Genomic DNA, 25,012 nt, shown 5'->3' on the forward strand with positions numbered 1-25,012 from the left:
ACTTTTCACTGATACTGATGTCGATACCGATATTTAAATGTATCTGAGACCTTCAGAACTTAAAAGTCACAATTTAAAGTATCATTATTTACAAATCATCAAATTTCAGTCATTAAGCATGCTTTAAACTGTGAGGAATGATGATGAAAACAGAAAAAAGACTTCAGCTGAAGTAGGTCTGACGGTCCAGCCTAAATGCCACTTATTTGTTCATTTGTTATATTAGAATATTTACAGCTGATATAGGCAGTTTTTATAGCCAAAGTATCAGTTGTAAATGTAGGCGGACATTTTCATGTCTTTTGACACCAATAATCAACTTTTTAAGCTAATACCTCCTGATATCATGTGGATAATAACGTGCATCCAGTATACTTTATACAGAAACTAAGAAACTGCTCTAATAAAACACTCATGACAAACAAAGCTGTTGGCATGTGCAGTTTTGTACTCTGCCAGTCATGTATGGTACACTAAATATTTAGTTTTGTCAGATGTTTTTGATGTATAAGGACTGGTGCTCTGCCAAGTGTTACAGTTAAAAGAGTTACCGTGTTAGCTGCTGACTTTCAGTCAAATGTTTACGTGTTTCTCTACTAATAACATGTTGAAAACAGTGTTCTTTTCATAAAAAGGTCAATAACACCCATTAGACATTCTTTAAAACTGGAGAAAGCCGTCAATAAGGCATCACTCTATGCTTGAGTGAGAAAAAATGTTGTGATAGTAACACATTGACACGCAGCAATAAAGGTAAGACTTAAAAAAACATTCTACAGTGAATTTTCCCAAGTGAATGAGTCAAACCTAAGAGAATCATAAAAGTTCATCAACATGTGTAACAACTAGATGACTCAGGTTCTAGTGTTTGAAGAAGAAATGCAGGCAATTAAGCCATCAAGTGCAACTATGGCACCAGACGCCAGGAACTCACTGGAAAAACCTGAATAATGACCTACATTTACTGTCCTTTATTGTTATCTTAATGTAACTGTAATGAAACTAACTACAAAGAACAAATGTTGTCTGTTAGCATGCCTGTGTCTATTTTGACGATCGTGAGATTAAAGGCCTTTGTTCTCAACCAACATTTCTTTAATAGAAAACCAGTGTAGCCCAGTATTTTTAGCACTCAGTGTCTTGAGCTCAAAATGCCTGAAACATTAGCTGGTGTTTTGTCTCTGGTCGATTGTTTCTTTGTTGTAACAATACTTCTTGGCAATAAATCTTATACCGTTGGAAAGCCTGTTTATTCCCCTTTTAAATGGTGCCACATTTGTAAGGAACATGCATTTGTGGGCTGAGCAGCAGAGCTGAGTATGGGAGTTGCGCCCACAAAATATTTGTCAAATCTTCTCTACCAATGCCAAACAGCTCATCAGTGTTACTTCTCTCTCACTGATCAATCTAAGTCGAGAAAGGGTTGGACTCTGATATCAGCTTAGTCAAAACAATGGCTAAGGAAATATTGATTTAACTTTTCAGTTGAGGGTAACTCCAGTCTGAGGGTGCTGCAAATGCCAGGACATTTGCAGCACCTTCCTTTGCATCCTTTGTGAATTATCATTGAATACACAGAGTTAAAAAAATAATTTCAATTGTTGAAAGAGAGAAAAGCAGATGTCAAATTAGCAAGAATACACGCGAGTGAGAAGCGCTCTGAAACTCAGATTGTGGGTGCTGCCAGCGCAAAAAGCCCTGTCTTTGGAGACTGGCATTAATCAAGTTGGTAATGTGAAAAATTTGACATCACATTACAGTGTTTTTCAGCTTCCCTCTCTTTCTTTAAGGTCCAGTAGTCAGGGAAGGTTGTGTTACTGTTTAAGAGCACCCCCCCCCCACCAAAACAAACACTCCAGACTGTCAGAGCAGAGAGAATCGGGAAGCTGCAGCCGAGTCAGAGGAAGGCAGAGAAACAAAAAGCAGACAGTGAAGAGGGGAATGTGTGTTAGTGCCAGGTACAGTAAACTCTTCAGGGAGAACAGTGAGGTCTAAGTACTTCACAGAGCTGTGGACTGAACTGAGTGGATACAATCATGATGGCCTATCAGCTGTCTGACTGTGTCTTCAAGTAGAAATCTAATCATTACTTCCCGGACAGGCCTGGTTCTACGACTTCAGATTATATGCAGTACTTTGTGCACTGGGTCACAGCCATGTTGGAATAGGAAAGGGTCTTCTCCAAACTGTTGCCACAAAGTTTGAAGCATAGCGTTGTCTAAAATGTCTTGGTATGCTGAAGCATTAAGATTGGCCTTCACTGGAAATAAGGGGCCTAGCCCAAACCAAAAGAAAAGTCCCAGACCATTATCCCACATCCACCAAACTTCACAGCTGGCACAATGCAGTCAGACAGGTAGCGTTCCCTGCATCCACCAAACCCAGACTCGCCCATCTGACAAAAACAGAGAAGCGTGAACAGAACATGTTTCCACTGATCCACAGTCCAGTGTTTCCAGAGTGCTTTACACCACTCCATCCAGTACTTAGCATTGGACAAGGTGATGTGAGGCTTGCATGCAGCTGCTTGGCCATGGAAACCCCTGCTGCACAGTTTTTGTGCTTACATTAATGCCAGTGGAATTCTAGAACTCTTCATCTCTACAAACAGCAGAGCGTTGGCGACTTTTACGCACTATGCACCTTAGCAGTCGTTCTCCCCGCTCTGTGATCTTATGTGGTCTTCTCCTATGGGGCTGAATCGTTGTTGTTCCTAAACTCTTCCACTTTCTAATATTATTGCTTACAGCTGACTGTGGGATATCCAAAAGAACAACCTGCTTCGTGTCACAAGAGACTGCATAGCCTGATTTTATGCACTTGAGTCAAACACCGGACTTCAATAATAAAAAGGTTTGGCTAAATACTTTTGTCCATAAAGTGGTTATCTCCAGCCTCAATGAAAGTAAGTTGAATATATTCTGGTTGGAAAAAACTTGGGGAGGCTTGTAAAAACTTTGACAGTTTTCTGGCATTTTATGAAAATAAACAAAAAAACCTTTTAATCAAAAAAATTTAGAAAGATAAACTAACAATAAAAAAACGCCATAACTGCAGTGGTCACTTGGAGTCTCCTCTACTTGTTATCAGAAAGCTGAGTCTCCCTTGACCCAAACAAAAAAGGAACGTTCCTGTCATAATTAGCCTTCTTATTACAGTTTTTATACTAAATTATACTAATTTTGACCACTTTGGAGCTGATAAAGCCTCACTTTTGCAGCCCCTCCTATGGGGGACCAGACCCCAGGCTGGGAACCAACAATCTGTCACAGTTGTAATGCAGGTAAAAAAGATTAAAACTGAATGTTTAAATTCTAACAGGGTGTTTTGATTCTGGCATTCATTAAAACTATGCCTCAGTGTATTGTTTAGAAGCTGGGAAAATTTTGGAAAGACCAGAAGCAATAATTCTACAATTCCTAGGGAATAATATAAGAGTGACGGATCATACGTTGAGCTACATTTTTCCCGACATATTTCAGTGGGTTAAAAAATGCACATATATTGAAATTCAGCATCTAACACTGCCATTCTCTGAGAGTTTCAACTGCCACTCCAATACAGTGCTGGAAAACAGTGGTTTACTTCCATTCAAGTCATCTGCTGGAATCACTGCCAACAGTTTTCTTCTGGGGCTTAAAAGTATTTTCTAAAGCTGCTCACAATGATTATCCAGAGTAATGGAGACATCAATTGTATTTTTTTAAACACCACAAACAAAATTTCCTCCTCTCCTATTGTATTGGAAGCAGAACTCTGAGACAGGCATCTTGAAACCTTGAAAAGCAAAGCCAAAACTGACAGCATGACTCGACACAACGTGAGGTAACGGAGGAAAAATGTCCATGTGTAAGTGTGTGTAATGTGAGAAAGCTGACCCTTAAAAATCCCTCTGATTATAATTTTTCTCCTTTCCTTTGCTGAAAACAGAAATCATATTACACTTCCTGACAAACACGTTTACCCCTGTGGGGTGTCAGGCGAGGACCTGATCCCTGCAAACAGGTTCAGGATGATACATTATCTTTTTTCTTTGGGCTGTCAACTGATCCATGACGCCCCTTTTAACATGCTGGGTCAGTGTGCCATGGGCTGCTGTTACGTTACATACATGATTCTGACTGATGGGAAGTTTGTGTGACGATCATTAAAGGATTAAAAAAATGCTTTACAAAAGACAATCATTAACCAGTAATTGTTCCCTCAGCAGAGAAACAAGACACGCCCAATTCTGTAGGCCACCAATTATTTTGCTTGTTTTTCAAAAGGTCCTTTAAATTACACCACCTTTAAAACTGCCCTCTATAAGGTGTATGTACTAAACAGGTGTATGTACTAAACAGTAAACTGCTGTTTTCATTTCATGGATGAATTTCACATAATGAGGGAGAAAAGCTGTTAAAAGTGGCCTTTCTCATTAATGCTGAGCTACTCATTATCTGGAGTGCAACTTTTAACAGCTTTTCTCCTTCATTATGTGGAATTCATCTATGAATGAAAACAGTGCTGTACTGTTTAGTAGAGGGGTTCCTTTTTCAGCCTGACCCCCAAAATAAAAGAGACCAACTACCCCCTGTCCCCGGAGGTAGTCAAAAACAAAACCTGTATAAATTTAGATTTTAAGGACGTTTTTATACACAATACTTACATTTAAGCACACATCTAATTCAATAGCTATGGCTTATTTAAAAGTGACCTCATGCAAGGATATTTTTTTCACGATAAAGGATAATATATACCACGTTAAATAAATTTCTCTTTGTGTTTTTTAAAGCGGCCCTCAAACCTTCCATATATCTCGTTTGGTAATACACCTTATGGAGGGCAGTTTTTGGGACTCCTCAAATCGAAACAAGAAGTAGCTGAGTAACGTATCTCTTCTTAACCTGGAAATGTCTAGTGGGGCCACAACATCAGGGGCTGGGATGTAGTTTTTCCAACAATAACTTTGCAAAGCCAAAGCACTGTTTAGACTCCATTTCTGTAATAAGATGAAACCATCTTGCAAATTTATAAGCTAAAACACTCTTTTCCGGTCAGAGAATGACCGGACCAATCAGCATTATTTGAAGAAGAGGTGTTAGCCACAGGCGAGGTTTAGTTGTACTGCAAACTTGTAACCATGAAGAGATAAACGGTCAGCATTTCTTTTGTAAAAGAGGGGCAAAGAACTACACTGCAAGCTTTTCTTCACTTCCTTTATGTGACAATCCATAGAGGGCTATCCCATTAGAAAAAAGGTTTAGGCTAATATCTACGGTTTGATATTCACCTTTGATAATACACCTTTGCTACTGGACTCATATTTGCAACATGTGGGAAAACTGCTCTTTGACCTTAGAATATCACGTTATATCATTTATCTTCTACTTTGTAAGTATTATATTATTTTATTATGTGGCCTGCTAAGTGACTATGGGTGAAAATAGCAGATATAGACCTCCCATCACAGGAAATTAATCTTTAAAGTCTTAATAAATCAGGACTTTGCTCCCTTTTTAAACAGGGTGGCATCAACCAAATTCAGGCCAGCCATATAAAGGGATTACTCTGCTTAAGATGAGTTAACTTCAGTGCTCTAACGTACTGATAATATTTCATTTTGTTTGTTTGTTTGTTTTTCCTTTAATGCATCTGTTTGCTCCACTGCCTACAGTAGATGTTGTTTCTGAGATAGTTTTTTAATTATAAAGCAAAATAAATTAACAGATAGCACTATCTAAATTGAGCTTGCTTTTAAATTGCCTCTTCATTCAAAAGCATGTGCGGAACAGCAAACAGTTTTCCGTTGAATAAAGCTTCTGACAATACAGCTTATTTATGATGTAGAACTGCTGAGAGTTTCAACTTGATGTCTCTCACACTAAACTTTTACCAGCTGCTTTTTTGGGTTAATGATATTTTAATACATACAGTAATTCAGTGGATATACATTCTAATCCCAATCTTAGGATTTAAAGGAACATTATGTAGATTTTAGCACTGAAATGTCTATGTTTGTTGAAGAAATGACAAATTCTGAGTTCTTACACTACATTACACATACGCCAAAAAATCTAACTTTTATGGTTGTAATGGTCTGTGTTTGGTTTTTGGGGCCCCCATAACAGAGTCACTGTGACATCTACAACATAATTTACGCTAACGTGGAAACACTGGACATTACTTCAAAGACTGCTACATATGGAAGTGTAAACTGCTACTGGAAGCTGTCATTCTGCTGCTGAATCTCTTTCATGATTTGTGCTGCTTGTGATGGTAACCTGATATATCCAAGGCTTTCGACATGTTTCACATCCTTCTGGGCAACACCCCATAGATGGTGTTTGAGAAGGAAAAATCTTTCAAAGAAAACAAAGACTGGAGGGTTCATTGGGCAATGGGCCTGTCTCATTTGTTATGGGCCAATCAGAGCAAGGAGACACAGGATGTTGTAGTAGTGCATGGCCCCCAACGAGTCAACTACATAACGTAAGCTAGGCTGCACTTATTGTTGTTCACTATCAGTGGAGCCTGTCGTGAAAGTGATGAGTTTGCTGTGGAAGAACTTGACTGGCCCACACAGAGCCCTGACCTCAACCCACTCAAGCATGAGATTGCAAGCCACGCCTTCTCATCCAACATCAGTGCCTGACATCAAAAATGCAAAACAGAATGTATGGCCACACATTCCCACAAAAACAGTAAGGTGTGGGGGATTAAACAAATATTCAAAGAATTGCAATTGACTTCTGAATCCTTACTTTGCTAGAAATTAACATCCTACAATCAGTTTATCAGGATCAAAATGCTGGTTTCCTGTAATGATGAAATAAGATATGATGTTTTCTTGAATATCTTGAGAAATTAAATAGAGCTCAGTGGGAATTCCAACAGGAAGTTTCTACTCATTCATTAGTCACCACTTCTTCCATTCTTTCCTCCTTCCTGCTGTGATCAGCTGATTAAGGGCGTTCACTCTACTAAGAACTAAGCTAATCAGATTCTGCCCCAACCTTGTTCGTCCAATCATCATGCACCTGTTATATTTTAAATCTGTCATTCTCTCTTCACAGTCTGTCATTTCAGTGCAGACGCTGCAACTCTCCTCCACCCCAGCTACCTTCATTCAGGTAATCAGCATTAGTCAAGATCCACAGGTCTCCTGCTCATCTCATCCTGCATGTATAAGCCTTTCCTCCGAGCCACCTCAGGAGTCTACTACTCATCTGACCCTGCATCCCTCATCAACACCATCACTGATGTCTAGACTCCAATTTTTGCCATACCCTATTTTTGCCGTTTGCCTCACTACCCCTTCAAGTACATGAAGTCATCATGATCTTTCATTAAAAATTCATTATTGTTATGAGGTCTCTCCTGATTGAACTATATATCAAGCAAAAACGAGAGTTGGTAGCCTGGAATAAGAAGACAAATAAATGGAGATCTACACATAATAGGAGCAAAATAATTCAGTCTTTCAGTGTTCAACATCTGGTCAGATTTTAAACATTTTAGCACCGGCAAAGCTTAAACAGATGATTTCTTACAAGTGCTGGATAGATTTCTGGATGTTTTCAGTCACGATTCAGGCCTGCACTTCTCTAAGTCATGGCTCCTGCTGATATGAATGTATTTCTGGATGTGTCTATGTGTGCCTATGTTTGTGTGTTTGCGAAAGAATAAAAAGTGTTACGTAAAAGGACCCGGAATAACCCCCCTGTTTCCAACACACATACACGCCCTTCACTTTATTTGAGCCAACTATGCATGACCTACTTTGGGAACCTTTCAAGCTGAACAATTAACATTTTTTGAAGCGTCTTCCTTTATGGCATCCTTTCCATGGAGGAACTGACAAGACAAACAGTGGGGTTTTAAACGTAAGCACTTTGGCATGAACACTCGGGCAAACTCTAATTAAACATGAATGATAAAGACATGCCTTGTTTGCTCAGTCAAGTATATCAGGATACAAGAGGAAGACAATAATTCGCAGAGAGAGCCGGGGATGGCTTCTCTCTCTGCATCAACCGAAGAATAAAATATAGATCTCATTGACTTTTTATAGCTCTGAATGAATAATGTCCAACCAATGAATTAGACATCTGCCTGCATTTAGTTCAACAAACACTCCTTTTTTTTATTTATGGCAAGACTGATGTAGGCTCTTACAACTACTTAATCTCTGTAATTTGTGATTTAATATGTGCATAATTCCTTGTAGTCACTCTGTATTACTAGTACCAGCATGTCGCTTTATTATCTTGCATGACGGTGCGTCTCCGCCACACAAAACCATGCAACAAAGCAATGACTTTGGCCATTTTTAAGCCCACTTGTAGGAGATTTTTTAGCATACTTTCATGCAAGGTAAACAAATGCCTGTGATTCAGCTACAGTATTTCCCCCAGCAGCATGCTATAAAAATCAGGGCATTCATCACCAAACAGAAGCGTGCACTATGCTTTGTTGCAGCTCTGGTATTCAGTTTCCGCCTCCTTTTTCTGCCCTTTTTTTTAATGACCTCAACAACAGAAGGGAATGTCAGCGGTAGGTAGTAGCGAATAGATCTGCTTCTACAGCACCGGCCTGGTGGAAATCTGGCCCTCTGTCACCAGGCCGCGCTTCAGGAGGAAAGTTTAAATGAGGACACGACTAGCATTCAAATCCCAGAAGCCCAGGCCGGCAGTAACCACACTTTTTATTGGGGTGTCAAGTCCGGCCTAGAATGTATGCTGTTGTTGTCGTCGTCTTTGGCCTTCGCGTTGTGTGCATGTGTACGGCTGTGTGGCTTTGCGTGGGCGGAGTGGAGTGGAGACTTTAAATGTTTTTTTCTCCTTCCGATCATTGTGCCACACAGTATCATCGTGGTTCCTTTAAAAAGATCACATCCACTGCAGGCATTTACTCCCACACTGTAGTAGCACAAGGTAAGAAGCATCCATTCATAAAGCTGGAGAGAAGCACTGGCTCCTTTACCTTTGTGGTAAAACACGATACATAAGGTGGGAATTTACGTCAAATGCCTGAAACAGCATAAAAAAACGTGCAGCTAAATCCAGATTTGCTGAAGCTTTACAGTAGTCCCAGCAGGAATGAAAACAATGAACTGAATATGACATTTGACAGAGTTTCGTGGTATTCAAACGATCTCATAAAGCAAAACCAAAATCGCCCTTGAAACCAAAATGATGATAGTGGTGAGATTTTCTTCGAAACACTTAAACAGTAACCTTCACTTTTCCCCCATAGATAGATTTTTTTGGTCAGAGGAACAAGCAGTAAACACATAACTGTTATATTATCACCTTATTAAGTTATTGTGGTGACCTTATAAACTAAAAATGCCTTTATACAAAACTTCTTGCTCTGTTTTTGGTCTCCACCACCGCCCACATAAGGAAACGAAGCTCCTTCAATCCTATATGCACCACTGTTTCATTCTTCAATGCTATTTTAATAAAGATGATAGAAATAATCAGAAAAACGTGCAGTATTAAAGCTCCCGTGAGTAACTTTTGGATGGCTTAGAAACAAAATGAAATCAGTACTGATGCCTTGAGCTCAAAAAAGCAAACAATGTCATCTGCATAAAGAGGAATAATTTTTATTTTGTAATTTTTTTAAGGCCTGAAAAAAACTGCTAGGTGGTAGGTATCATATGAGGTGGTTGAGAGCCTACTGTAGAGACTAACTTTTTTTTTGTTTGTTTTTTTTTTACTTTAAACAGTACAAAAATTATTACACAGGGTCAGGTCAAGATCAGCATTAAAATAAAACGTAACCCTTTATTAATAGGGGGCGCCAAAATCATCAATTCATCCATCCATAATCTATACCGCCTCTCCAATTCAGGGTCAGGGAGGGCTGGAGCCAATCCAAGCTGTCATTGAGGGAGAGGTGATGTACACCCTGGATTGACTGCCAATCAATCACAGAGCTGACATGCAGTGACATTCACAGCAAAATCTATGTAGTCAAATGAACACTGTCAAAGTTAAAACTGACACGTTTACAGTGTCTGTATGAAGCCACACCACAGAGAGTTGATTTGACTCTTTTGTAGAGTTGTACTTTAATGTGTAGCTTAATTATGAGTCATTATTGACTCTTTTTGGAGCTAAAATTGACTCATCTTAACACAAACCAGTGTGACATTAGCTTAAAACTTATTTGTAGTGTCAAAAGTTTACTCTCTCAATTGATCCTTTTTAACTATTTAAGTGTTATCCTCATATTAACACTGTAAGGTGTACTTTTTTCTGGAATTAATAACTAAAAAAATGGGAATATTGCTAAAAGAAAAATTTTAACATAACAGTGTTACTTTCTTTGACTTTGGGTGTAAATTTGAAGTATTTATAATTTTAATAATTGTCACATTTCAATGTTTTTTTTCATTAATAGGAACGCCAATTCATGTACGACACTTAAGGAAAGTTGGGTCTTTTCTGGTGAGGAGAGAGCAAAGAGAAAAATGTTGCAACTACTGATGAGGATCAGGTCACCATCCACAGGCGGGAAGTCAGTAACACAGTGGATAACTTCACTCATGGTGCAGAAGTGTCTAACTTCAAAAACAACAACAGTCCACCAGAAACATGAGCGAAGGAATCGCAGTGATCACTGTACAACGAGTGACATCTAAGCACATCTAAAACACAGCTAAACACTCTGACCAAGGGCATGATGGGAAAACTCTGCCCCCAGATTTGAAATAGCAGTGGGCAGAGCTTAGATCAGCTCACTCGCTACAGAGTTGGACAAATACTGAACACTGTCAATTCCCTCCAATACTGAAGGCAATTTGACCCAGAATAGAGTTGAAATTACACTTTGAGAGATAAACTCTAAAATGTTAAACACTGAGATTTCTATTCTCCAGTTTTGCTGTGTACAGACAATTTAAAGCCATCATTTAACTTAACGAGCACGTCTTTGGTTTGTGGGAGGAAGGCGGAGTACCCACAACTGTGCAGGGAGAAGATACAAACTCCCCATAGAAAGGCCCTGTCTAACCAGGAATCAAACCAGGAACCTTCCTCCTATAAGGCAACAGCACTGACCACTGCAGCATTGTGCAGCAGCACCAGAATCAACACAAACCAAAAGTTAAGAGCTTTAAAAAGCAAATATAATAAAACCCAGTAGGTCTGCACTTTTCTGGCCAAAAACATAACTACAATTATTTTGTTCAATAATGAAATCCCATTTATCAATTCAGATTATTTGTGTTTTCCATTTTGAAGAGAACTCAAGGGAAGTAAAATAAGCAGATTTAAGTCAGTTAAGAAAAAATTGTGTAAGGCAGAGAATAGAGAACAAATACTTCACTTAAAGGTGCAGTACGTAATATTTAGTCTGGTAGCATTTAGCAAAACAAATTCTGTACAAATGGCACATAATACAAATATTAAGGGATTTTTGAATCTTGCATGTTTGCACTGGACCATTGTAGGGAGTGAATAACAGGAACTTTTTTTTTTTTTTAAATCCCATGGGTCTCAACGATTACCACTGGAAGTGAGCACTGAAATCTAGAATCTGACTGTTAGATGTTACTTATATTCTCCAATTTTTCTCACTGCACCTTTGATAAAAATAAGCTAATATATTTCTTGAATTATTGCCAATAGAGGAAAAGTTCTAGTTTTCTACAGGTGAAGAACATGTCATCAAGATGAATAAATGCCATCAATCATGTTTCTGTGATTACGGGGAAGCCAATATTGTAACCACAGTTAAATACCATTTAATTGTGCAGCTCAAATACATAGTAATATTTGTTCTTTTAATAAAGTGAATATATTCTAAATGCTTATTTAAATTCTTAAAGAATCATAACTTTCAAATGAATATAAAAGAGGGAAAATTCAAAGCAACTAATAAAATACATTATTCCTTTTAAAAGACTTATTTTTTCAGCTTTTATGTCTTTGTTGTAGGACAGTGGATATGGTCCAGTGGTGTCAAACTCAGGGCCAAGGGGGCCAAATCCGGCCCATGGTACAGTTTTACTCAGCCCACAAGATCATATATATTTTTTATAACTGACCCACTGTTCTGAGGTCTGCAGAACCCTGACGATTTCAAATATCCCTGTTAAGTCATAAAGATTTGAAAAGAGTACAAATGATTAGAAAAAAAGTCAGAAATGTGGGAAAAGAAATTAATTTGTGTTTTAACTTTTCCTTTCAATTTTGCACCTCTCAATTACAACTTAACTTAGTATTTGTACTTTTTACTTAATATTTTGACTTTTCAACCCATAATTCTGACTTTTAAATCATATTTTGACTTTTTGGATTCAAAATTTTAAATTTAACTCATAATTTAACCTTTTGAACTAATTTTGACTTTTCAGTCCATACCTTGATCTCTTAGACTCACAATTCAAACTTATAGCGCATATTTTGAGCTTTAAAACTCATGATTTTGACTTTTATCTAATATTTTGACCATTATAAAACATGACTTCGACTTTTAATTCGTGTTTTGACCTTTTTACTGATAAGCTTGACTTTTTAATCTCAGAGTTTGAGGCTTTAAACCTACAACTTTGACTTTTTAATCTCAAAATCATGTATCACCAGTAATGAGTGTTTTTCCTATAATTCATTACTGGTGATATGAGATTGAAAGTTTATAATAGGTTGACCCTGGCTCAAAGGTTGGACCTAAATTCAGAATCCAGCTTCTGCCTTGACTGAGTTTGACACCCCTGATATAGTTGAAGACTGGGGTTGGAGAGACTATGTGCAGAATAAGAGCCATGTAACAGGTTTTAACCTGGGCCTTTGTTGAGAACAACATCCTCAGCACATGGGGCAGGCAGACAAGGCTATTAAGGCAACTAGCTCCCCTTCATACTCCATTATAACCAGTGGATGCAGTAATCTCTCTTTAATTCAAGAGATTTAAAATGTTTGTTAGATAATACCAAAGTCACTTTTTATGAAAAATGCTTTTTATTAGCAACTATAAAACCTTCATCTTAAAAAGACTTACATATATTTAACATAATGATCATGAAAATGTATTTTTTTTCATCAGTGACGTGAAATAAGGTATATTCATGAATAAACATCATTTTTATGTCTATAAAAGTTATAAAATTGTAAAAAGAAAAAAGCAATAAAAACACAATAATGAACAAAGTATCCTGTTTTGTGTTATTGCGTGTCAAGTGTCCCTGCAAATGATCAGTAGTTAATTTTGTAATCTCTGCTGTAATCTTAACTGTAAATCTTTGTCCAGTTTTGTTCTATCAGTATCATCCAGGCAACAAGTGACATCTTGTTTGAATAAGACCGTCTTTTTACACTTTCTTTATTGACTTTATCTTTAGTTGTGGAAATGAATCATTACAATAAAGTTGATACCAAAACTGGCAACCCTTCATTAAATTAGTTGTTAAATCAGTTTGCTAATGAGTCAGACACGAGTCCCATCAGTGTCTGTGTGACAAAAAGAGGAAGTCAATGGTTTAATTCGATAACAATTTGTGAAGCAGCTTAGCCAAGACAAAATTAGATCCCCAACATCTCAATTTAAGACTATAAAATTCTATTAGCAGCGTCAGATATAATATCAGCATGATCCAAATGGTGCAGAACGATTTACCCTTTCCAAAAAAATCAAGGCCTTCTCTGGTACACTACCAAGTTTTTACCTTGCAGTCGAGGTGAAAACACCTCACACAGAGATTCAACTCCCAGCACTCATTTTTAAGGATAAATTCTGATATTTTAAGGAGAGCAGACAGTAGAAATCCACCATCTCTTACTAATACTGCCTCAGCACTCTGCTCCGCTCTGCAAAACCTCCAATCCACCCACACCAACCAGTGACTGGCTGCCCAGAAGACAGAGAAGAACTGCATCCATGTGGGATCAATGTATTAATATTTTCTTTTCCATTCAGGTGTTTTACTCATTTTATGTCTGTTAACGTGAACCGTTTTTTTTTTTTTTTGCTGCCATGCACACATAACCAGTCTACTTTATATGTAAAGAAATTGATTTAAGAATAAACAGGGGCTCAGGTGCATAAGGTACTTCCTTGGGAGTAAAAATTGTTTTATTCAAAGTAGGATTTCAAGAATTTCTTGAAACTGTTTCATGAATGCTACAACTTTAGCTCTGGCTGTCTATTCTTGTGCTTGATGTGAAAACATGGCTGCTTTCTGCTTGGGGGCACAAGCCGATTTCCATCTCTACATGTTGGACTGGACTGCTGCACTGAAAGGCTGATTAAAGATATTCTCACTGTTTCAGACCATTTGAGTCACATCTACTACAAAAAAGTTACTCTTTGATCATTTTAACAATGTTCAGGTAGGTATATGAGAGCGGTCTTGTGCTTATTGACTCATTCAAAGTCATTTATTTTCCATTTTCCATGGCTTTTCCTTCAAAATTATGTTGCTAATATCACGTTGGCAAAGGTTTGACATCATCTGGCCCACATGTAATTTATTTAGGGCACACACTTGCACTGTAGGCTATCGTATACTGAGACAACATAATGTACTTCTCTGTAAATAAATTAAATATTTTCAAATGTTTCTTGGCTGAAATAAACTTTTCCCAGAATGCTTCAGTGGACTGTCAATTCTTTTACAGGGTTTTAATCACACTGAAAAGCACGACCTTCTTCACCCAATGTCCTCAAACTTGCACACAGCCTGAATTAATGAAAAAAAAAGCTCTTTAGAAACGCATATTGACGTGAAAAAAATTCAATAATAAATACATATTTTCTTTAGAAAAGTGTCTACAGTTCTGCAGTCAGAGTTAAAAGAATGTACTCTTTACCAAGCACATGACGACTTTAACCCTCAACCGGCTGACCCCAATTTATTCATTAAGTACAGAGAGGTCTTAACCTCCACGCTGCATTATTTTTATCAGTGTGTGCACTGGTCATAACATAATTCAACAAGAGGAATGGAAGGATGAAATCTTTTTTAACATTGCTCAAGATATCTGTTAATTAAAAATGAATCCTACAGAAAATGAGTCACGTGTCACAGCTGTCAGGTCTGCACTTGACTTACTGTCAACAGGTTTAATCCACAAAAGAGGGAAGTAAAGAAAAGGTCTGATATTTTTCCAAAGCTACCGCACATGAGTTGGTAACTGTTTTCACTGAGATAAAAAGAGTTACTTTAAAGAGTAAAACTTGAAAAAGATGTTGTAATTAACAGTTTCACTGTGTATGTCCATCTGATAAAATGTAGCGCTGATGAACAGTACTCTACATTCAGTTATGACTATATATTAAATTTCTGAGAGCACAGGGCTGAATGATATATCGATTTTCAATCATGATTGTCAAGTGATTCAAGCACGTTACACACATATGTAGCATGAAGTGCATTGTTAGGGTCTTTGCACACTGAGTACATTATTTTTCTTTTTTTTTTTTAATAACGTATCTGAAAAAAAAAAAGGTACGCACCTTGCACACTGAGTCTGCTGCATTTTATTTGTTTTCAGTGCAAAAATTCGAGCAGTTCTGTTGGACTGCAATGAAAATAAGCAGTAAGGATGAGCCTGTGGCTCTGCAACAACTTAAAAATCCCACTGGGTCCACCCATCCTGATTGAGATCTTGGAGAGCAATTTTTTTATCCAGTCTCCCTTAGGTGGTTGTGAGTACACACTTGTGCCTTTATCTGTTATGTACTATGGTTGATATTGACATAATACACAGGTAAAGCCCAGTGTTTAAAGTGAGGTTTCAGGTGCTGCCCTGATAAGTCAATCACCCATCTAAAGACTTGGAATGATGTGAAAAAAAAAAAACGCAAAAAATCAAACCTGTTCCAGAAAAAATAATAATGAAAGTTTTGGCATAAGCGTACAAACATGATTAGCACAACATGAGATCTAATTTCTTTTTGAAGATGCAAATTATGTGGCCTTTCAGTGTGCAAATGCCTTAAGTCATTTGACCTGAAGCACACTGTGCTGCCAGTTTGTGTTGTTCTGACTTATCTACAACATAGGTCCATCTGATTACCATCAGTAGAGAGACATGATAAATGGATGAATTCATTTTAGCTGATACAATAGCAATACCAAATGTAAATGTAGTTCAAACCAAAATTCCAGTCCTTAAAAGACACTTCAAAGTTAAGGCATAAGGAAAGACAAAGAAAAACACTTCAGCTGATGTAAGCCTGTTTGTCCAGCCAAAAAATTCCACAAACATATTCATACATAAGGCTGATTTTTACCTCTGATATCTCAGTTGTGAATACCAGGAGAAATGTTTTATATCTGTCAATAGGAAGGTTAATATTGGCATGTCATGCCAGTAATGTTGTGCATCCCAACTGTCAATAGTCGGAGAACAGAACACTGTGCATACAGTCTCTGTGACCTTGCATGTAGGAACGTTTGGACCATAGACTGTAAAAAGAATTGGAAAACCCCTGTGTGACATCAGCCGTCTGCTTACAATAGGTGGACTCAAACTGCTTTTGAAGCCAATCTGTGGTGGGCTATTGAAATCGCAGTCTCAACTGAAACCTAACAGCCCACCCACTAAACTCGATTTCCTTAGCTAGCATTTTGGTTGACAGAAACGAAACTTCTGCTTGTTGAGCTGTCAATCAGACAAGATGCACCAATCAGTCTACAGTGAGGTTTATCCTCAATATAATCTAACCATTGTGGTACAAAAAAAATTCACCCCCTGTACAGTGACAGCACATGAGGACATTAGCTAATGAGACATGTTTGGTTTTTTGAACCAGGCTGTAAACTAGTTTATTTCTAGCATAAAACCGGCTTTAAACAGGTGTTCAGACGGGACTTCCGGCATTCCTGCAGCAAGCCTCAAGTGGACACTCGCTGTATTGCAATTTTTTGCACATCTGCATTGGCTTTATTTTTCAGGATGGGAGGTTGCCACTTGGTTTAGACTGAAGATGACACTGCTGCCTTCACAGATACACTGGTGTGACTCTCGAGGCAGACATTCAATTACACAAGGCCAATCTTAAGCAAGTGCATTTCTGCTATCAGCAGCACCTCGCTCTGATGCTCATTAATAATGTGGCCACATATTCAGCTTGTTAATGCTGCAGACATACCCGCTGTTTAAAGCGGCAGGTGTGCTATGCAGTATGTGACTCCAAAGCTGTTCAACACTGTGAGGCTTTAAAGTTTGATCCAAAAGGAGCAATTGGGCTTGGTTAAGTTTTATCCTACTCCCTCTTCAGTTGTCCCTTTTGGGTAAAGCTTTGGGATAACCATGACCTGGTTGAATGAGTACCTAGACAGTGAGCTTTCATTTAATTAGAAGTTTCGCTCACTGGGCTGTGTGGACAAAGTATCTCTGAATGTCACTAGAAATCATTGATAACATTTATGTAACAGAATAAGAAGCAACAAGTTGATTTAAGTTTTCCTGCTCTTTTTCTTGTGTTTTTGTAGATGCTGCTGTCAGAGGGCTGGACAATGTGTGATCACAGGAGGAAAGAAATCAAAAAACTGCTCTGAAAGCATTAACAGGAATATCACCACTATGATAGACGAAAACTTTGAATAAATAGCACACATTACAAATGTCAGCATCTCTATGAGTCTAAGGAAGTCATCGACAGCATCAAGAAGACAGGACAGAGAATTCTAGCACTAGAAAATGCAGTATTACTTAGCCCTAGTATATGCAAGAATGCAAAGAATTCATACGTGTTCGTGCAATATAAAATAACCTCTCTGCCATCATCATTCCCCAACACTTTCTCCTGCGCCTTCCTTTCACAACCCCAACACAAGCAGCTTTATAGTTAGGAACCCATAATGCACTGGGAGCCCCTGTGCATGCCTGGTGTTGGGCTTTAATTGGATATTAGTATCCAGCAGTGTCTGAATTAATCAAATCATTTCCATCCATTAATTTAGTGGAGGAACATACAATTAAAGCCTTATTAGTGTGCTCTCAGGAGTATGCCTTTTCATCCCTCTGCAGAACATTGAGAGTTGGCCAGAGTCCAGTGCAAAGCTTTCTGCCCGCTCCTATCTGCAGCTTCCTCATGATGGGCACTCGGTGGATCTGCAGAAACTGGCTGCAGGGAAAAAGGTCAGACTGTATCGTAAGGCGCCACTTCTCTTAAAGCTATAAGAAAAGCCTGAAAATTTTAATGAGAGCTTATCTAAATGAAAAAAAAAAAAAACACACGGTTGGTTTCTATTTTCAGTGCGTACCATTTGTCAGGTTATGCAATTATTAGGTCAAAGCTGACAAGTTTTAGATTAATTCTATTTGGTTGAACATTACTGTGAAAACCAGCAGAAAAACGCCCTAAATAGGGTGAAAAGAGATTTTGAGATTTAGGCAGCGAGCGTGCATAATCCAGCACACTAATGTAGGTCATTTTATCGTAATTTCCATATTTATATTTTTCATACCAAGCAGAATTCTTTCATAAACAAACTATAGTACATCTCCTTTTCTTTCCTTTAATAATAAAGACAGAAACTTTACTGTAATTAAAAAAAAAGAAGGAAACTCATTAGAAACAACAATGCTCTGTTCTGGACTGCGAGTTTGTCAAGGCGTTAAGTTTAAACCAAACATCACATAAATACAACAATTCTAGTTAGTACGACTAATTTCTCTCCTTCCTCCTCTCTTGTGAATCTGAGTTAAAACGTTTCTGCACAAAGTAATCCAGACTGCTCAGATGAGCAGCCATTTTTAATTAAAACCATTTACAGAGGAAACCAAAGTGAGAAAAAAAAGAGCCGAGGGATTTTACACTCTGTCATCCAAGGCTTCAGCGGATCAAAGAGTTTTAGTTGTGCTTTTTAATGGTTACGTAACATTTTTGCCTATGAAATATCGGGCCTGAGTGCAGTGTAGTCGGTCCAAAGCTCGACAATGCCACAGATATCCTGCAGTGCACTTTCAGAATACAGGGTGGGTACAATCTGCCCGTGTTTATGTCTAAGTATAGCTGTCAATCAATACAATACAAACGGTGTAAGAGGACACTCAAAGTGGACAGCAACCCCTGAGAAGTTGCTGAAGATATTTCTACATACTATGTTTGTGTGCAATAATTGTATGTCTATATGTATGTAGCTATGTGTTTGTGTTTGTCTGCCTGCCCGGCTGGCTGCCTGCCATGTGGCCCACCTCTTACTGTCACCCTGTCTGACATTAGGGCTAAGCTGGATCTCATTAGGACCAAGGTGGCAGTGATCCCGTCAACATCGCTTTGGCTCTTGCCATATGGGTCGCCTCCAAGGTAACGGGGCTGTATCAGTCTCCTCGAGTCTTGTTATAACACACGCGCACACAGACACAGAGACGGAGTATCTGCTGTCTTGATGAGCTTGTTGTGTGCGTATAAAACTGAATAAACACTTAAAAGAGGAGATAAAACATATACAGATGATAAGATAATCAGGTCAAGCCTGAGGGAGAGATGAAGCATGTACAAACACAATTATAGTGCTTAGTATGTGTGTTTTCTGTTTGATAAAGAAGAATATCACAATGACATGTGTTTTTAAAGAAAATTAGGATAGTAGAAATTATCTCGACTGTGTCAGATCATGTATCTCGCAACAACATACTGAAGTTAATTCAATTTTAAAATGTTTTTTAAAAAAAATTCTCATAGATGCATTAGCTCATTACAGCAAAGCAATACAAAAAACTTGCATGTTTCATATTGTATACACAAACTTGCCTCCTGCAAAAATAACCAAAAATAGCACAGGTTTGTTTCTACAGATCCTACCAGGAAATAATTGTATTAGTACAACTCTATTTGGGGATTCTGTGCAGCATCACAACCTAAAGTCTGCCTAATATTGTCATCATAGAGTTACGGTCAAATAAATTGGCGCCACGTAAATCAACATCCCAGCAGCAGCAGCTCAAACACTGTACTTCTCTAACAGCCATGCAAGTAAACAGGAAGTCGTTTACTACTTCTTTTAAACCCGCTTTGCACCAGCTTATAAAAACTGTGATTTTATTACATCCTATGCATTAAAACTTGATGGAACTGTACTTTATAAGAACACCAATGGACTGTTAATACTCAAGAAATGCATAAAAGTCCTATCACATTCAAACAGCAACACAAGCTTTTCTTATTGTAATAAACAGCCGCTCATCTCTTTGTTATTTGAACATACGTACTTCTGTATTTCCAACAATGCCACCAAGTGTTTCATGGTCTTAATTGTAGTTTTATTATTCCTTGTTATTAATCCTGGTGTCGATTTAGTTCCCTCAGCTTCTCATGCATCTAGGACACCAGCATACAGCTGAAGCCAAACAACTGTGTCAAAGTTCCACTCTGCCAGATTGGCGGCTCTTATAGATTTTTTTCTCCTCCAGAGCGTGTTTGTTTAGTCTCAGCCCCCACCCTCACAAAAGCAACTGTTTATTTCATCAGTTTGGCCAACAAAAAAAAAAAAAGCATGCGATCAATCATTCATAATTTATGATGCTGCCAATGGCTCGAGGCCCATAAAAACAGACATTTGCATTACACAAGGTCTTCACCGGACCTTCTGATAACGGCCCAATAAATTTAGTTGGTGTGCGTACAAACACAGGAGTCTGATAAGAGGTAAACTTTGCCTCTGTGTTACTGTGGAGCACAGGGCAGTGCTAGCAGAGATGATGTTGTGATCACATGCTACTTTAACAATGACCTGGACCCCGTCCTTTAATTCCTGCTCCCCCGGCCAGCATCCCGCTGCCTTTCCCAAGCCCTGCTGTTGTTTTTATTTTTGTACCATTCAAAGTAAACGCCCTAAATCCCCTGTGAAATTCGAGTCCCGCTGTAACAAAATGGCCCTCTATCTATCTGATCCTCCACACAGAAAAGTTTTTCACAGGTAGAGAGAGATTAAAAAGTATAATTTGGGAAAAATAAAAAAGAGAGTGTCTCTTTTCAGTGTTTGACTTAGAAAGCATCGGTTTTAAGCCAGCCAGGAAACCACCTCAGAGAAGTCTGCTTACCTTGACATGCTATCTGTGATGCAGTTCTGACCCGGGTATCCTTCACCTCTTCCTGACAGTGATCCCTGTGACATGCCCGGCCGAGATTTCCATGACTCCATTAGCGCCGTTACGGGTGAAATAAGATTCAACAAAGGGTTAGACTGGTCCCTCACATCATGCCGTGTGAAAGCCATTGTTCCTTGCGCTCCAATCTGGTAATGGAATGAATGTCCGCCGGAATTAACTCCAACAATGGCCGATGTTGGCATGCTGTTGTTCTCTTGGTAATAGCTGCCATCAGTGGACTCCTGCTTAACCCCTTTGGACAGGACATTGTTGGAGAACACTTCGGGCTCATAGGTCCCGTTCATGGACGAGACAGGGGGTCCTAAGATACCAGAAAGACTGTACTCATCAATGTTATTCCTCAGGGACAAATAGGTGGTCTCAGAAGCAGGAAAGAGACCGAGATTCGGTGACGGCTCACCATATGGTTGTTGGTTCATACATCCCTCATTATTGTTTGGCTCACTCTTAATCTGTGTGATAAAAGGTGTGCTACTTGCATTACATTTGGAGCTGCCCAAACACATGCTTCTAAAGTCCGTTCCAGGCTCGTTCTTAATGTACTTAACCATGCCCATCTGGTCTAAGCCCACGTTGAACACCTCCCCGTCTACCATCTCTACTTTAGGGAATTCAAAGTGCTTGAAGTCCGTGTCTCTGGTCAGACCGGCTGCGTCAGGGCTGTTGGTGTCGTTCTGCACCAAACCAAGCCCGCCAGCAGGGCTGGACACGGGAAACCCAGCTGAGCTGGGGTTCTGTGGGCTGCTAACCGCCATGTTGCCCCCTGTAACTGGACTGGAGATGGACGGCCTTACTTGGCTGCAGTTATTTGCTGTACTGGTGCAGCCGCCAGCTGTAGGGCTGGAGACGGATGACCTGATATTGCAGGTGGTGCTGCAGGACGGAGGGGATCGCACGCTGCTCATGCTTTGCGGGCTGGACATGGGCGACCTCATGATATTAAGTGGGCTGGTTAGCGGCGGTGAGCCCACTGTGCTGGACTCCACTGGGCTACATGTGGCTGAATTCCTGCGCTTGATGTTGGCCAGAGTTGTGGCGCAAGGCGTCTGGCTGACAGGACTATTAACAGACGAGCACACTGGTCCAAAGCATGTAGGGGGGCTGGTGGTCGATGACACCATGTTGTTGCCGGGGCTGGAGATAGAGCTGGAGGTCTGGGGGCTGCAGGACAGAGATGAAGCCAGCATTGAAGCTGAGCTAATCTGAGTCCCGGTGGGGCATTCTCTGGGAGTGGTGCTTGGCTGCGGGAAACCAAATGGCTTTAACTTGGGGCTCTTAGTGGAACCACACTGGGTCTCCTCTTGAGGCCGTCCACACGATGGATACATCTTCCCAGGGATAGTGCCGCCCCCGTGCTGGCTGAAGGCAAAGTCCGCCTCCCTGGCTGCATTCATGTACAAGCCCATTGACTCAGCCACCGTCTTGGAAAGCTCCTTAGAGTCCATTTCCTGCTTATGACTATGGAGGGAGTTGTTGAAGTGTGGGAGAACAAATGGCTGGTTTTGGCTGAGCCGCAGCATTGACTGCTCCTGCTTCTTTGTGTTGTTGTCTTTGCAGTCAGTGGCCGGGCTTCCAGCAGGGCAGCTCACATTGACTATGTCCATCAGGATATCGCTGCTGGTCAGACCTGAATCCTCTGTGCTGCAGCAGTGCTCCATGCTGCCAGGGACCTGTGACCATTTGTTCTCTGTGTTGCTTCCATCAAAGAAACTTTGGTATCTTTTGGTCTCCATTGCTGGCTCATCGATTCACCTATCAAAGGAAAAGAAATTAAAGAAAACAATGAGTTCACAGTCCTGTTCATTGTGTGAAAACTGCACACAACAGGCATTGGTTAAATAGGGCTAATAATGGTTTAGCAACAGTTACCTGAGGATGTTTACCTTCTGGCAAAGATTACAAGTCTTATGTGTGACTAAATTACAAATTTAAGGAATGTGCAAAAAAGCCAAAAATCGAGGGTGTAAATAATGTGAAGTTGGCGTTAGATATTCTTGAGGTTTATTCATAGGGTAGAAGCTTGATAAGTAAAGGAAAAAGCTGTAAAGAAGTAGAGAGAATATTCAAGTAGCACAAATTTTACTAATTTTGATAATATAATGGCCTACTTATAAAGAGTGCCAAACCAAACACAAAAACTATGCCGTGTTAACAATATGTTTAATCTGGAGAAAGTCCAAAGAAAGTCTGTACAGTACTTCCTCTCTCTGTCTCACAGATAGGGCTCCTTATCGCCGCACTATATGAGACATACAGTCTGATAACTTGAGGAAAACTACACTGCAAGGGTTAATGTAGCTACGTGACGTCGTCTGGGTTTAAATTCCCACCTCTGCTGCGCATCTATTGGTCAGCTCAGCCTGAAATCCGCCAGCTTTGCCAGGCCATGCGTGGATTGGCTGGAAAGCTATCACTCAATAGTTATTGCTCTTGCAGCCACAACAGAGCTGCGACACAACTTGAAATGTTGATTTAGGAGCTAGAGCGGCGGTGTCATGTGCAAAAGCAACATAATAAGTGATATTAATTTACCATTTGACTTTACTAGTTGCAAAACGTCCCGCTTAAATTGACATTTCAATATTAATCTTGCATGCAACGGTGCACAACATGATGGGTTTGCTGCTCTAAAGCAGCGAAATATGTGAATTAAAGTTATTCAGGTTGGCTCCAAAATAATTCTTGCACATTATTTGCAGAACTTTAACCACACAAGGGTAATAAACACAATGATTTGTCATCTTTGAACGCCCCTTTGGCTCCTACAGTGCTCGTCCTGTCTCTGTTCACCATGCAACTCTCTCTCCATTTTGCGTTTGCGCAGAATAAATTCAAAAAGACGGTTTAAGCATGTTATGTTGTTGCTGAAGTTATTTTACACAGCGTAAAGTCACCTCTCTGACGGTTTTTTGAGTTACATGAGAGGCTGAGTGCTGAATGAGACCACAGAAAATATTTAAGTCACATTTTCATGAGAAATTTGACAGCAATCGCTACTTGTCAGTACTTCTTGACAGGTGCGTGGAGTAACATAAAATATATCCCACTGAGAATATGAATGAAATGTTTGTGCCTGTTTTTGTACATATAAAAAGTAGCTAACTTCATGCTGACTTTAATGTCGACTAACGGTCCCGGTTGAAAGTTGTTTTATTTCTCTCCCACAGCAAATAGTCCGCGGCTGCAGGCTTGTATGCACTTCTATCCGAGTGAACAGTAAGGAGTTTGCTTTCATTATTATCCCAGGGCCAGCGCGAAATTAAAATGTGCTGTCAAACAGCAAGCTAGTCCTCTCCTTACCTTAATTACGACATTCAGAGTTGTCAGGTGGCCGTGTTGCTGGGCAGCGAAATAATCCAGAGGGTAAAAAAAGAAGACACGTAAAGCAAAGTGAATAAATATCAACAAATGTGTCCCGTCTACTCTTCCCAATACATAGTTTTCAGTTTGACAGCTTAGACACAGTGGAGAACTGCGTATTAATCCTCCACAGCGAGCCGCTGCTCCTGACAGGACGAACCACAGCGACGGGTCGGACGACAGCCGCAGATCATCTCACATTATGGCCGCAATTTCGCAGATTACCGATTCAGGGCCCCGGATAAAAAGAGTATTAAAACAAACGAAGGAGTCGTTAGGACTTGAAGTCAGAGCGACGTCATTCTGTGCACATGGACCCTCCTCCTACTGCAACGAGTGCAACACAAACTCCGAGGAGGAGGAGGAGGAGGGGAGGCAGCGAGGGGAGAGAGAGGGGAGGGGCTCGGCGCAGGTAGACAGAGCCGCCTGGAAATAGGGCAGCGCGCTCAGTGCGGTGTGTTTGAACTCAAATCTCAGGATAACTGCGCGAGCCTGTTTCCTTCATTTTACTCTCACCGTTTCCTGAAAGTTTTTCCTTCTACCCTTTTCCCTTCGAGTTGTCCTCCCTCATTTATCACGTTTTCATTGTTTTATTA

General features: G+C 39.6%; 1 protein-coding gene across 1 annotated transcript in view; it reads right to left on the reverse strand.

Moving 5' to 3' along the window:
* The window catches only part of nr3c2 (nuclear receptor subfamily 3, group C, member 2), a 145,586-nt gene extending 120,854 nt beyond the window's left edge, over positions 1–24,732 (reverse strand). Inside the window, exons 1-2 of the mRNA XM_041784606.1 lie at positions 24,357–24,732; positions 20,988–22,808 (exon numbers count right to left, since the gene is read on the reverse strand). Of these exons, the coding sequence (XP_041640540.1) occupies positions 20,988–22,789 (1,802 nt within the window). The 5' untranslated portion in view covers positions 22,790–22,808; positions 24,357–24,732. The remainder of the gene's footprint in view (positions 1–20,987; positions 22,809–24,356) is intronic.
* Between the last annotated feature and the right edge of the window lie 280 nt (positions 24,733–25,012).

The sequence above is a fragment of the Cheilinus undulatus genome, linkage group 4, assembly GCF_018320785.1.
Source record: "Cheilinus undulatus linkage group 4, ASM1832078v1, whole genome shotgun sequence".
NCBI lineage: Eukaryota > Metazoa > Chordata > Actinopteri > Labriformes > Labridae > Cheilinus > Cheilinus undulatus.